General features: G+C 42.0%; 1 protein-coding gene across 6 annotated transcripts in view; it reads right to left on the reverse strand.

The window, feature by feature from the left end:
- Dock4 (dedicator of cytokinesis 4) overlaps positions 1-15,045 on the reverse strand; it is a 381,158-nt gene that overhangs the window by 146,899 nt on the left and 219,214 nt on the right. For all 6 annotated transcript variants that reach the window (XM_055624110.1, XM_055624087.1, XM_055624080.1 and 3 more), the window contains one exon: positions 12,137-12,225. In XM_055624110.1, the coding sequence (XP_055480085.1) occupies positions 12,137-12,225 (89 nt within the window). The remainder of the gene's footprint in view (positions 1-12,136; positions 12,226-15,045) is intronic.

Raw genomic sequence — 15,045 nt, forward strand, 5'->3', positions numbered from 1 at the left:
CAGCCATGGCACCCTGTCCTCCAGCCCTGGCTGTCGGACATAACGCTCCACCAACACTTACTCTTCAAACAGACAGTGGGCAATGAGATCAAAAGAGAGCTTTACCTTAAAAAACAACTCCATAAGGCCTACAGATAATGATCTACCAAACATTAGAAGCCTGAAAACAAACCTCAAGATACAGGCATTCAAGAATTGTTAAAAACAATGATTTTTCCTGAAATTGAAGCCACAAAAGCGATTGTAATAAAATCAAAGTTACATTCTTATTATGATATAATAAAGAAACTCAAAATGGCATTTTCTGAGAATTTATTAGGCTACAGGACACTTTGACAAACAGAAAGGAATCTAGTCAGTTCAGAATTATCTGTTTTTCTTTTTTATCCCAATTACAATGACATTATCACAGCATGGTGTGCAGATGACAATGTTTATTTCACATGTAATTTTCTCAATTCTAAGGCAAGGACTACAAAAAGGAAGCTAATGTGAAAATGCCAGTATATACACTTCAAAGACATAGCCTCTCTTTCAATTCCCCCCTCCTCTCAACATTTTAAACAAGAAGGTACCAGGCCTCTTCACTGTATCCTCACCAGAAAACGGAACCTCTCAAAGTGACTCACTTAAAAACACTGACTCATTTTTTTTTTTTTAAATAAATCCTCACTCCACCTAAAGTGAGTTTGGATAGTGGGGAAAACAATAAATCCATCCCCTGATGGTCTTGAATCTATATCATTATTTGTCAGCATCATTTCCTGAATAATCCCCATCATTAATTTATAGTACTACAATGTCCCCTAAAACCAACGATACAAAATGACTTCAATCACACTGGAAAACCTGCAAACCTTATCTACAATCCAGACACATAGGGTCTTCCTTTTATTCTCCCTAAATAGTAATGGAAAGCAGTGAATAGCCATTGCTGTCTTTGTCAACGTGTTTGTTTGAGAGGCAGTAACAAAGAAAAGAACTGGAAAGGATGCCTGTGGTGGCATCACTGTCTCAGAGAATGGCAGTGAGAGTGAGGTGTGGCAGGTTTCAGAACCTTCAACCTGTTCTCCACTTCCCTTCTCCACCCCGCCCTCAACCGCTCAATTTGAACTGGGTGCCCGAGGGAAGAAGAGAAGGAGGCTCAGTCCCACCATAGCTAGCAGGAAGGGCCAGCCATCCGGACACGAGGATAGAACACAACCCTCTAGCAGCTTCAGGATGCTGCTCAGGGCACTGCTGATTCCTTTCAAAACCCAGAGGCTAGGGGACAAAGACCAAGTGGCATGTGTTCTAATCCATCTGTCCTGGCAGCTATCTTCCCGACTTAGCCTCTCCCACTGTCCCATCTGGTCATCACGGCCTCTGTTCTCTTCCCACTATCGTCCTTTTGCCTTCAACACTCACCTCACTGTCACCATCAGCATCATCAGGAGCTAGGGTGTGTAGAAGACCCAAGTGAACCACACACAGTTTCACAAACAGTTCAGAAGTCCCAGAATTCTTTTTATTTTCTTTCTCGAGGTCTTCTCTGTGTAGCCTTGGCTATCCTGGACTCCTTTATAGACCAGGCTAGCCTCAAACTAAGAGAGCTCCGCCTGCCTCTGCCTTCCCTAATGCTGGGATTACAGGCCTGTGCCACCACACCCCGCTCCCAGAATTCTTAGAGAATAAGATACATATGACACAATTTTTGAGACTTTTGTTATATTTTTCAAATGAAAAATCATTTTACCAAGACCTCTGTGGCGGGATCTGATGGGGACACTTGCAACACTACGTGGCAAGTACAAAGGAAGGAGGGAAAATCTCAACAATAATGAGAAAACAGAGAGCTCACATTCTCCGGGATGGGAGTGGGACCCCATTAAACTGCCTCGACTTCCTACTTGCCCAATGGTGCTGCATTTGTTTAGTCTGCAGTCTTCTACTTTCTTCTGCCCTTTCTGCTTCCTTCTGCCCCTCCTTTCCTTAAAAACGAAAAGAGAATTCTTTCTAGGGAATTAGATAGTCAAAAAGTAATTCGTCAGCGGTATGGCATCCTGGAGAAATTAAAGAAGAAACAAATGAAGGCGTCTGCTCTCAGAAAAGAAATGGATGGAGGAAGAGCAAGTATGAGCAGTGAAATTCATCAGTGCCTGGATAGCAGTGCCATGTAGAGGAGAGAGGGGCAAAGACAGAAAGGGCGTCAAGAACGCTGCTGGCTACTGGGTGTCTGAAGGGAGTGCCAAAGCAATGGAAAAAATAGATGAAAGAGTGTGGGGAAAAGAAAAATTACTTAAGAGTTGGATGCATTCTAGAACTTAGGAAAATATAAAATAAAGTCCTAGGTGTAGCTAATTGCATTATCCTAGGACGATAATTGGTGACAATGGTGCAGTAATTGCCATCTGCAGTTGACTCAGTTTCTCCAGGATGAAGAACTCCCGGTCAAGCAGTGGGAAGACGATTGAGTGGAAGGCCTGGCTGCAACACATGTGCTCTGCCCCCATGCCCCACAAAAAAGTAGGCTCTTCTCATGAGCTACTTCCTTAACTAAAGAAAAGCAAAGGGAGTGTATGGTTCCAGGAAAGCAAAACAAGAAAACAGCACACAGTGCCAGCAGCTGACCCACAAGGAGCGGCTCCAGAGGACCATCATGGCACTAATATTTATTTTGCCATCATTGAAACTGTTGATCTTATTTTTACAGTGACCCTTCATTATCCTGACCTTACAACCACAAGGCTGAACGAGTCATCAGAACACTGACAATACTTTGGGTAAAAAAATATTCATCACTACAAAGGAGAGCCTCGACAGGTGTTTACATACTGGAATGAAAAAAAGTTAACCTCAAGATTAGAATGCCTGCCTGGCATGGTGGTGCACGCCTGTGATCCCAGCACTCGGGGACGCAGGGCCAGGTGGCTCTCTGTGAATTTGAGGCCAGCCTGGTCTACAAAGAGAGTCCAAGACAGCCAAGGCTACAAGGAGAAACCCTGTCTCTAAAGACAAAACAAAACAAAAGACTAGATAACTGAGAAGAATTGGCTGAGTATTAGTGGGCTGGGAGAGGAATAGGGTACATGAGAATATTTCCTTAAAGGATATAAAATTTCAGTTAGATCGTAAAAGTTCTTACCATAAAAAGTACAAGTGTATGAGATGACATATGCATTAATTACCTCTCATTTATTCATTTTATAATGGATGTATGAATCAGAGTAACCCATTGTATAATGTATCCAGCAAAACACGTATTTGTCAATTATATTTAACGAACCCAAGGGAAGAAGGCAACTCCCTAAGCACTCTAGTTATCCAGAGGTTAATTATCCTTTGAGGTTTAGTACTTCACGACATGGGGCCGGTTCACAGAACAGGACTGTCTTTCTACCCCTGTCCTCCCAACCCTACTTTACCACTGGGCCTCCTAAACATCCAGGCATGTATACCACAGGTGACTAACTTCCAAAGTCTGATCTGAATGCTTTTCTGGATTCCTACTGTTATTTGAAATGATTAATAGGGGGATCAGTGGCTTATAGTCTGAGACCAAGGCAGAAGACAAGAGTGCAAGAATATATAGCACAGAAATTCTGTTCCTAAAAAAAAATTGCTAAGTCAAGACAGATATAAGTAATAGATTGTAAGGTAGAACAGGTAAAGTACATGAAAAGAACATACAGAAAATTATTACTGAAAGGATTTTCAAGTTGAGAGGAAAATCTTACAGTGCTTTATAATAACCTATAAATTGGCTAAAGAAATAAGTTACTGTTATAAGTTTAGAAAACATCTAAATGATGCTTTACACTTCCCACCCCCATCCCAGCCACTGAGAGAAGTTAATCTTCACTGTCAACCTGACCAGATTCGCAATCACTTAGGAGAAACACATCCAGCTCTGTCTCTGAGAGTACTTGCAGAGAAGTTTACCTCGAGAAGGGAAGAGCCTCCCAGTATGTGGAAGGCACCTCCTACGTACCAGGGGCTGATGCCCTACTGAATAGAAAGAGCAAAGGCAGACATTGCGTTTAGCATCTGCATTCGCATCTGTTTCCTGCCTGCGGAATCCAACGCACTCAGTGGCCTCCGGGTCCTGGCCTCATGCTATGATGGATCATATCCCCTCTAAGAGCCAAAATAAGCCCTTCTTATTCTAAATTGTTCCTGTCAGGCATTTGTTACAGCCACAGGAATAGCACCCAAGAGTAAGTGTCCAAAATGAGCTGGCTCTGGGAGGAATGTGCCCTTTTATTAGAAGAAATGCCGTCATTAAACGGAGCTTTTACACCGGCTTCAACACTTGAGCTCCAATTAGAAAGACCTGGTGTAGAATTAATATGGAGTCTGCCAAAACAAACAAAAAACCAAAACAACCCCGAACCTGTACTATTCATTATCATGCTCAGAGCACAGTTAGCAGCATGAAGAAGAAAGGCCGAGGATCTGTGGACTGTGTGGTGACTCTCATTTTACGGGGATCAGTGCTAACCCATTTTAGGAGATGGCTCTTTTTGAATTCATGATACTCTGCATTTTGATATTAAAAGCGGCAAGCACAGCATGGTTTATAAGTAGCAGAATTAATTTTAGGTTACATCAGCCATTTTGTCACTAGTGAAGCAAATAGCACATAGCTGTGAATATATAGCAGTGCAGGATGGAAAAGCGTGGCCACCATTTGCCAAATACACGTGCTGTTAAGTGTTTCGGTGCTGTGCTCTCTGTACTTTGGTTCCCGTCTCGAGAACACGCAGATAATTACACAGTTCTTTAGGTAAAGCCTGACAGAGAGCATCCAGGACCGACAGCAGGCGCTGTGCTACTGTAGTAGACAGAAAGGATGTTTATACGAACCCCTTGTTTGTTCCTTATTCCTCCCAGCCACAAAGCCAACGGACGAGTTCCACTCCAAGTGGAACAGGATTCCCAACATCTGCACATTAAGAAAATGTAAGTTTTACCCAGGCTTGGTGGTCCATACCTGTCAACCTAGCGTTCAAGAGGTGAAGGCAGGAGGACGAGGAGCCCAAGGTTGCTATCAGCTACACAAACAAGTTCAAAGCTAGCCTTGGCTACATGAGACTCTGTTGTTGGTTTTTCTTGGGGGGGGGGGGGGGTTGTAGCAAACAGCAGTCAAATGAAGTAAAATAAGACTTTAGGAAGTAATAAAATAAAAAAGGAAGGAGGAAACCTTTACTGTGCTTGTGTACATATCGTGGAGAGAACCCGGGGCTTTCTGGGTTCGCAGGTCAGTACGTGGTGGAGGGTCTCTCAGTGTCGCAGCTCTAATACAGATGAAACGGAGATGTAGGTGGGACAAACAGATGGACACAGAGAGACGTGAGAGTGGGAAAACCTCTAGTCACACAGGGATCTGGGCACTGCATCCAGACATAAAGCAAAGCACGCAACAAGTGACAGGGAGGACCCCGAGATGCCAGCCCACCATTGGGGAAGCAGGCTGTCATGTCACCTCACTGCGATTTTCTACTGGAACCAAACAGCACAGAGCTGTGAGCATGCAACAAATGTAAAACTGTAAAACCATGACTTCAGCAACAGTGAGTCACGTTTTCTTATTTTACCGATTTGTCTACTATTCTGGAAATAATATATTCTATTTCTACCTTAATGTTTTTTTAATACAAGTAACAGGCTTAAAGTTTATATTTAATTTGTTCACACCTCTTCCTGTAGTGGGGGAGGGAGAAAGACCTGCCTGCACATCTCTCACGAGGACATCATTTTGCTCCTGCTGTCTGCAGCCGGTGCTTAGATGAATTTACTGCCAGGCTTCCCTTGCCCGGCACACGCTTCTCACACTTATTTGCTCCTACACGCCATTCCTATTTTCTACCTCTACTTCCTCTTTTAGTGAAAGGGAATAGTAGGGTTTCTGTGACTTTAGCTGAACTTGGAATTATTCTCACTTTGAAGTTATAATGTGGTAAGCGTAGAATGTAGTTGGCCTTTCTCCTATGGCAATTCTCAGATGTTCCATGACATTTAGGCCTTTACAATTGCTGAAACTACTTTTGGGGGTCAGAGAGGTGATCAATGTTTTCCTCCTGTGTTTTAGTTTGGGCTTAGGGCTCTGTGGTTTCTCAGTCTATCTGGATACAACTTTAATAATTTGATTTAATAATACAACTACAATAATTTAGTAATTGTAATACATTGGTGATGCCTGCATGCATGTCTATGTGAGGGTGTCGAGTCCCCTGAAACAAGAATTACAGACAGATGTGGGTGCTGAGAGTTGAACCTGGGTTCTTTGAAAGAGCAGCCATTGCTCTTAACCACTAAGCTAACTCTCTAGCCCTTGATTATAACTTTAATTGTATCTACCCTCTGTATGATTTCTTTTTTCATCTGAACACTTCTGGTTTCTCAATTCCCTTTTTTACCAATTATTAAGTATATATCTCCATTGAAGCTCCCTCCCTCAACTCCTCCCAGTCCCACCCTCCCTCCCTCTTTCCCCAACTCCTTCCCTTAGTCCACTGAAAGGGGGAGTTCTCCTCCTCTGCCACCTGCCCATTGCTTATCAAGTCTCATCAGGAGTTCCTGATCCTTTTCCTGCCTCTGTCATAAACTCAGCTGCCTGCTCTTTGATCACTTGCCCGGCTTTCTCAATTCTTAACATTCAAATGCTCAGCTTTTCCTTTTACTCTGAGTACCTCTGGGAGTACTATTAGACACTGGCCTTTCCGTTCACTTCTCTGTGTCTTTTAAACATTTGTTCAGATTTTTCTATTTCATTTTTCCTTTGTGCAGAACTGACTGAATAAAATTTTAATTACAGTATATCAATTCATTGTTTTCAACTGTGCTCATTCCCTAGCTAAGCAGTTGTATTGTTGTTTCAATGACATTAAAAACAATTTTCTTTCCATCTAGGACCATTAGCATCTCTGCACCAAGATGATACAGTTTTTTATTTGTTTTTTTAAATGTGATATTCCAGTATATGGAGAATGTCAGCAGAATGCTTAATCAATATCTTAAATGCATTCGTTTAAAACCTTGTTATTTTCTATTATGACAGCACTGCATTATAGCTTAGCCATTTCTGGTGGATTTTGCTGAGGTCCCCAACTGGTTGCACCTGCTCTTTTCACAGTTATCATAACTCATCTTGGGTCAGTGTTGCTTCCCCACAGGAACTGCACCCAAGTGAGTGTAGAGATGAAAATGTACTATGTTTACATTTTTAGGCTATTCAGTTGAATATGTTTTAATTTTATGCACAAAATTTAAAATTTATAAGCACAAATTTTTTCCAATTATTATGTTAATGTAAATCCAGACTAAGGGCATAAAGGTCAATGTACTAAGGAAAAACCATTCTGCCCATTGCCCCTTAAAGACCAGGAACAGCTTCCTCAAGCCCAGTACTGGAGGACTCACTCTAGGCACTGCGTACTTAGTCCCAAGTCTCATCACACATTTTTGGATCAGTACAACTTAAGCACTTCCTAGCCCTGTCAGGACCCCCATCTTAACCTATCAGTTACTGGAATATTATTGTTCTAGATTTGAGCCTCATCTTCATATAGAGTGGCAAGATTTCTCTTTCCTCAAGCTTTATTTCTCCATTTCTTACCACATTTGCACCTTGTGCCCTAATGCCATACTGGATTAAAACCAGGGCCTTGAATATACCAGGAAAGCGGGGTTGCTGACAGCAGTCCTTGCCCACATGGTTTTGTTAACAGCGGAAGAATGGGCAACACAGGTGACTATACCAGGCTTTGAAAAAATCAATTTATTTAAAAATTCTTTAAATCTATTTTTTTTTCCAGGAGAACAGTAGTTCATGAAGGAAGTGTAATAGAATGCCTTCAGCAGGCAGCTGCATTAGAATTGTAAATCAACAAATAACCAATCCAAAAATATTCTAATGCTAGAGGGCTTGAGGGGCATCAACCTTATCCATGCTTGTTCAAAAAACTACCCCTTCTTCCAAAATTTCATTAAGGTACCAAATCAAAGTGTAAATAAAAATCACAATAAAAATGTTGATCTAAGACATATAAGCCAATGAAATACTAATATTGTACTTTTTATCCCTTTTTTATTCAAAGTCTCATGTAGTTCTGGCTAGCCTAGAAATTTCTATGTAGACCAGGCTAGCCTCAAATTCACAGAAATCCACCTGCCTTGCTTCCAGAGTATTGGGGTTAAAGGTACGTGCCAGCATGCCCAGATGTAATATTTGTCTTTATTTTCTAGTCTGAGTTTCTACAAAAGTTTGAAAGAAAGATTACAAGATGTTAAAATATATGTTCTATAAATAAAGATGCTACAATCATCTGAGTTAAGAATAGATGTGCTAATCATGCAACAAGATTTTCACACGCGAGTTAAAGGGCATATTACAATCCAGAAATAGTTACAAATGAATCCCCAAACTGAACTATTGGGATAGGAAAGGAAGAATACAGTTGGCATATCTATAATAATCCTCATTTATTTTATTTTCTTAGATAGAAGTCCCATGAATTTTGATCACTAAACCCTAGTGGTCCCTCCTTTTCATAAAAGTCAGCATTTAAAAATATGAATATGCTAGGGAAAGGCTCCAGACTCTTTTATTTTCCTTTTCTCCCACGTAAGTAAGGCCCACAGCGAGGCTGGAATTAGCCTCTTGCATCGGAACTCAGCCGTGATTCTAAGAAACTCCCATGTATTTAAAAACATTCCTAGTAGAACAAAGGTCTGGTAGTAGCACAGACAAGGACTGGCAGGGTACTCATTACATGTAATTTTAATAATGTAGGTGAAAGATAATGAGGGATTAAACTTAACATCACAGATTGTTTTGGAAGATGCGACCCGTCTCTGCAGGTTGCCCTGAGCACAGACTGGAAGGGAGCGCAGAGAGCTGATCTACAGCCAGTCTCTGGCAACTTTCCTTCTCTATTACTCAGCACGACAATGCCCAACCCCATTGCAGCCATTAAGAACTTCTGATCTCCTCTAGGTTATATTTACTTTTCGTTCAAATTGAATGACCCAATCCCGTTTTTAATTTTGTAATTTGTGCAAAAAAATTCAAAGAACTCATATTCTCCCTGAACTATAGCTTTTCTAGGGCATTCTGCTAAGGTCGTATTCTGAGGTATAGAGAAGGTCCTCACACTTCAGAGAAAAAGGAGAAGGCAATTGAGAACCCTGTTTAATAAAGATTCAGAAAGCACCTTAATAAAGTATGCAAAGCCAGGGAAAAATACAGAATTGTAGCTCAGAAAAAATGATAGCAGTAAAGATGACCAGCAGACACAAATGCTTATTAGCCATCAGGAGTTACTAGTCAGTGAGACACCCACCCGCTGTACGTCCATCCATCTATCCATCCATCTGCCCTTCCACCCATCCTTCCATCCATTATGCAGCTGGCAGCTTTAAGGCTGTCCCTATGGTCAGAGTATCCAATGGTAGTCAGATCAAAGCCATCCTATATCCAGAACCCTGATAGTCCAGCTGGCGACTACCACCAGCACAGGTGACCTGAGCACTGAGCACCGAGTTCATCGCCACGAGCTCAGGTTTCTCTATGCTTCCGTTCTTCATTACACCTGCTGTGAAAACACTAAAGCTTGTCCACTTCCTCAGCACTCCCAATGCAGGCTTCTACGACAGGAAACATGGAACAAGCCTGCAATATTTTCTCGTTAGCCTCAGTGGGGATCAGTGGCTTATAGTCTGAGACCAAGGCAGAAGACAAGAGTGCAAGAATATATAGCACAGAAATTCTGTTCCTAAAAAAATTGCTAAGTCAAGACAGATATAAGTAATAGATTGTAAGGTAGAACAGGTAAAGTACATGAAAAGAACATACAGAAAATTATTACTGAAAGGATTTTCAAGTTGAGAGGAAAATCTTACAGTGCTTTATGATAACCTGTAAATTGGCTCAAGAACTAAGTTACTGTTATAATTTTAGAAAACATCTAAATGATGCTTTACACTTCCCACCCCCATCCCAGCCACTGAGAGAAGTTAATCTTCACTGTCATCTCTCATCCTTCTTTCTAACCACTGTGATAATCCAGCACTGCACAGCCTGACTGTCTACTAGAATTTCTGGGACTTTTGTTGTCTTTACTATTTTTAAGTAAGTCACTAGAGTGTCTCCTCTTCAGTAGTGAAGTTGAATGGGTCCTGAGTGCCCTGCTGGGCTTGTGATTCCCTCTTCTCAGGAGACAACAGAGATCAAGGTTGGACAAGAAGGATGAGTCACCGAGACTGAGGGCAGTGCTTTGCTGCAAAGTGTGAAGGTCTGTGTGTATGTGTTTTGTTGTTTTTTGTTGTTGTTGTTTAGCTATCATAATTGTTTTCTTTAACTTAAAAATAAATTTATAATGGCATTTTAAAGTGTGTTTCAGTTGATTCTCCACTCCCGTGTTCTCTTCTGACCTTCTCCCCTCTCCTGGCCCCTCTTTTTTTTATTTTATTTTTTTAAATTTAATTTAATTAATTACAGTTTATTCACTTTGTATCCTACTTGTGGCTCCCTTCCTCCTCCCCTCCCAAACCTAACCCCTCTCCCTTTTCTCCACCCATGGTCCGCGTTTTAAAATGCTCCTTCTGAACTTTTGCTCGGTGAAAGCACTGTACAGTGCTGTGGCTTGGGGCTGGCCAAGTCTGTTTGAAAGAACTAGAAGGGATCAAGGAGCCATCTGAGGAGTCCAAGTTACACAGGTGCTAGCTGTGTAAGACCTGGGTCAGATCCTGGGTCGGATTCAGACTTGCAGAATATGCAGGGGAGGTGAAGTCACCCACAGCCTCAGGCAGAAACCACCAGCAGTGTCCAGCAGCAAAGGACTCAAGTATCCCAGCAGACAGCAAAACGGTATGGCTCTTGCTTCAGGGGTAAGGGACTAGGCTACAGGAGCCTTTTGTTTTCCACAAGGTCGTAGCAACATAGTTGCTTGTTTGTTTGTTTGTCTGTCTGTGTGTTTGTTTATAACAAAATGGTTACCAACAGAAGAAGGAAGGCTCAGAGACTAAGGTGCTCTGTGTTATCTTCTGGCAGGGTCTCACTCAGGGGTCCGGGAAGAGGAAGCCATCAGGTTAATCAGGAGAGGGCATGGGAGCCATGCCCCAGCAGGGAGAGTGCAGCCCCTCCTTCTGGGGTTAACAGATGCTGACATGAGCACAGCAACAATTAAAATCAGAAAGAGGTGCTAAGAAAGTTGGGTTGTTCCCCAAAGACCCAATCTATCAGTAAGACAATGGTATTATTACAAAGAACAAAGAGACAAAACCCCAGCCTCTTCAGAGAGTTAAATAAGGAGGCATGATTCAAAACAGAAAACCTGGAACTTACGGGAAGATATAGTGCACAGTAAACAGTGCGTCCCAGCTATAAGGCATGCTGTATTCTGTGACACATTGCTACTCGTGTCAGACTATGGACCGTATAATTTATAGTTGCATATGACTATTGCAGCCTTTAAATAAGCACAGAGGGCTGGAGAGATGCCTCCTCGGTAAGAGCACTGACTACTCTTCCAGAGGACCCAGCTTCAAATCCCAGCACCCACATGACAGCTCACACCTGTTTTTTTTTGTGACATCCTCACACAAACATACATGCAGGCAAAGAAGCAATGCACATAGAATAAGAACACATTTAGAAATTAGTTAAATGAGCGTGCCTACGTTTCTCTCTGTAACATTACAGTGAGCGTCACTCTCCTCTGCAGTCCACTTCACACATGAACCTGTATGTTTGTTTCCCGGTACAACTACACTTTATCCACTGCAGAGTGAACCATGTGTTTGTTGCACTTTATGTCAGGTTTCCACTTACCGTTCAAAAACCCAAACATGCTTATCATTTAGTTTTTAGCTCAAGGTAAAAACCAAAAGGCCTCAAGATGTGGCAGCACAGAACAAATCAGATCCTCTGCTGTTTCAAATGAGAGTGGAAAGCATTTTTTTTTTTTTTTTAATAATGAAGAGAATTATATTGGCAAGCCTACATTTAGGAAAATGTTGAACAATGCTCCCTGAGTGTTTTCACACAGCGAAGAATGAAAACAACAAACAGAAGACCCAGAGGGCCAACCGTTTCTGTGTGACACGGGTGGACAGAGGGCCTGATGCGAAGAGCACTGGGCATGCATGTACCCACCTGCGTTAGAGCCAGTCAGGTTATAGCGCGCGTTCAGCTTCTTGATGATGTTCTCATGGATCTGGCACCACTCGCTCTCTGTATTACACCTACAGAAACAACCATTCGGTTAGGCACTCACACACAAGCTCCAGCCCCAGCTGCCGGAGCACAAGAATGCCTGGCCTGAGGCTTGCTCAGTGCTGGCAGGAAGGCTCCAGGAGGCAGTGGCTGACAATCCACCTTCATCCACTGAGCCAAAGGTGCTGAAGTCTAAGAATGGGACACTCAAGCCTCAGATTTTCACTACTAAATGAGTTCTGTTTGGGGAGCAAGATGATCACTTTCTCTGTACCTCGCTTCCTTCATTTGTGAAACTTGTATAATTAACATATTAGAAAATTGAATAAGCATGGGCTTAAGTAATGCCTGCCATATGGTAAATGCTCAATAAATAAAGGTTCTCATTAGAAAATTCTGCCCTCTATAACATGGCCAGGCCTGGCTAAGGTCAAAACGCAACCAATTCAGTGAAACAAAATCAATGCTAAGACAGCTTACTCTGGCGAAAGCCTGCCAGGATATAAAGGGGGCAACACAAAATACTTCCAGATTTTTCCAAGTCTCGGAGAAATGGCTCTCTATCTCACTCTATCGTTTCATCGTCTGACATCTACCTCTTTGCTTTTTTTTTTTTTTTTTTTTTTTTTTTGGAAGGGGCAGTGCTGGGGATTGAACCTAGAGTGTCATATATCCAAGGCAAGTATTTTACCACCATGCTCTCCAGCCCCAGCTCTTGCTTTCAGCTCTCGGTGCTCAGTGCTCAGGTCACCTGTACTGATGTAGTCACCAGGGTTCTGGATATAGGATGGCTTTGATCTGACTACCACTGGATACTCTGACCATAGGAAAGCCTTAAAGCTGCCAGCTGCATAATGGATGGAAGGATGGGTGGAAGGGCAGATGGATGGATGGATGGACCAGTAACTGACTAGTAACTCCTGATAGCTGATTAGCATTTGTGTCTGCTGGTCATCTTTATTGCTACCTGGCTCTAATGAGGCTTCCGAGAACTTGCCTACCTAGATGTGTTTGTAAATCTGCTATTTTTTTTATGAGCTACAAATGCTCTTTCTTGAGGCCTTTGATATCAAGACTCCTTATACTATCAACCAAACCCAATTGTCCAACAGCAGCAAACCTCCTCTTAGTGAGCGTGTCTGAGGCATACAAGTCACCATTAGCTCATGTATGTATACATCATCATGGGTCTTCCAAGACAAATATGTTTGTGGGTGGGGGCAGGTTATATCAGTAGCATACCAAACTGAGCCATGGCTCTCAGAACACTGTAAAATCTCCATGGAAAACCATTTCACCTGGATAGCTATGAGAGATCAAATTCCATTTAGTACATTTCACCTCTAATTTTCCTCTTCCTGCCCAGTAGGAAAGAAAAGAAGATGGTTTGCTTCCTGACAGACTCTAGAATTTATTTTTTGACCTTGAAAAGCTCCAAGTAAAATGAAAACTCCTGAAGCAGGTGACTGAAATATCTTCTAGCCTCAGACAAAGTACTTGTTACTTTTTCAATCCCAGACAGAGGTAAGGATTCGGCCACTTGAATAAACAGAGCTTCTTCCAGATGGATTCCAATGATCACTTCAAAGGTTTTATTAACACTGGTTCCTTCCTACTGTCAGAGATGGTTCTCACTGGTTAGATTTTTCTCGTGGAACTGTTTCACAATTTGCTGAGTCGACAGTAGAAAAAACAACCAATAACATAATTTGATTATTTAAAAAAAAAAAAAAAAGCAGACAAAAACACTGCAGAGAGAAGCACAGTATATTTTTAAAATGGTCTTTTCTTTTTTTAAAATAATTTTTATTTTTTAAATTAATCACAGGTTATTTACTTTGCATCCTAGCCATAGCCCTCTCTCTCATTCCCTCCCAATCTCACCCTCCCTCATCTCCTTCCTGCCCCTTTCCAAGTCCACTGATAGGAGAGGTCCTCCTCCCCTTCCATCTGACCCTAGCTTATCAGGTCTCTTCAGGACTGGCTGCAATGTTTTTTTTTTTTGTTGTTGTTGTTTGTTTTGTTTTGTTTTAAGCTGGTTGTATAATCATAGGTAACTCCTGTCACTGTCAACCCCTCAGTCTTCCCAGCAGATAAATACAACACTTGTCACCAAACCTGGCAAGATTATGATAAAAATGATAAGACTATGTTTGCAAAGAATTTTGGCTTTCTTTAGTAATGTCACGTTCTATCATGCTCACGATACTAGACAGCGGTGTGAAATAAAATCCATGCAGACACAAGATGAGCTGGGAGCCCAGGTTCCAAGCACCTGGATCCTACCTCAGTACCTGGGTGACAGGGGTACATTACTTAGCATTCCCTCTCCTGTGTGCACCAACTCCAAAACATCTGCTTCATGGGGTTGCTCTAATGATGAAGAGCCACGGCACATGTAAAGTCCTGGATCCTTTGCACGCAGTACACAACCCCAGGGAGGAGGGCTGTTACTAGTCACTGTGGTCTTAACTAAGTTATAGTTTAGGACTAAGTCAAAACCATAGACAACGAGGGCTGCCATAGAAATAAAGAGTAGCAAGTTGACCTTCCCACTGGTTTCAGGATGGCTTCAAGTTTACAAGGAAGGTCTAACCTTCTTAGAAAGGGTAAACACATCTCTGGTCCCAAACCAGAGGCTACAGATAATCTGTTTCTCACCTAATTACTGAATGCGCTATGGAGGCCTCACTGCATAGAAAGTTGATAAATCCATCAACCCCTGCAGCTGTGGTCACAAGCAATTTTTTGTCCAAACATTGACAAAGGGCTAGTTTTGTTATCACAACCTCCCCCTAAAACCCCCCCAGAAAGAAAACAAAATACCTGCTTCTATTCGCTAAAAGCAG

This window comes from Psammomys obesus, unplaced genomic scaffold (assembly GCF_907164565.1).
Source record: "Psammomys obesus unplaced genomic scaffold, mPsaObe1.curated_primary_1811, whole genome shotgun sequence".
Classification (NCBI taxonomy): Eukaryota; Metazoa; Chordata; class Mammalia; order Rodentia; family Muridae; genus Psammomys; species Psammomys obesus.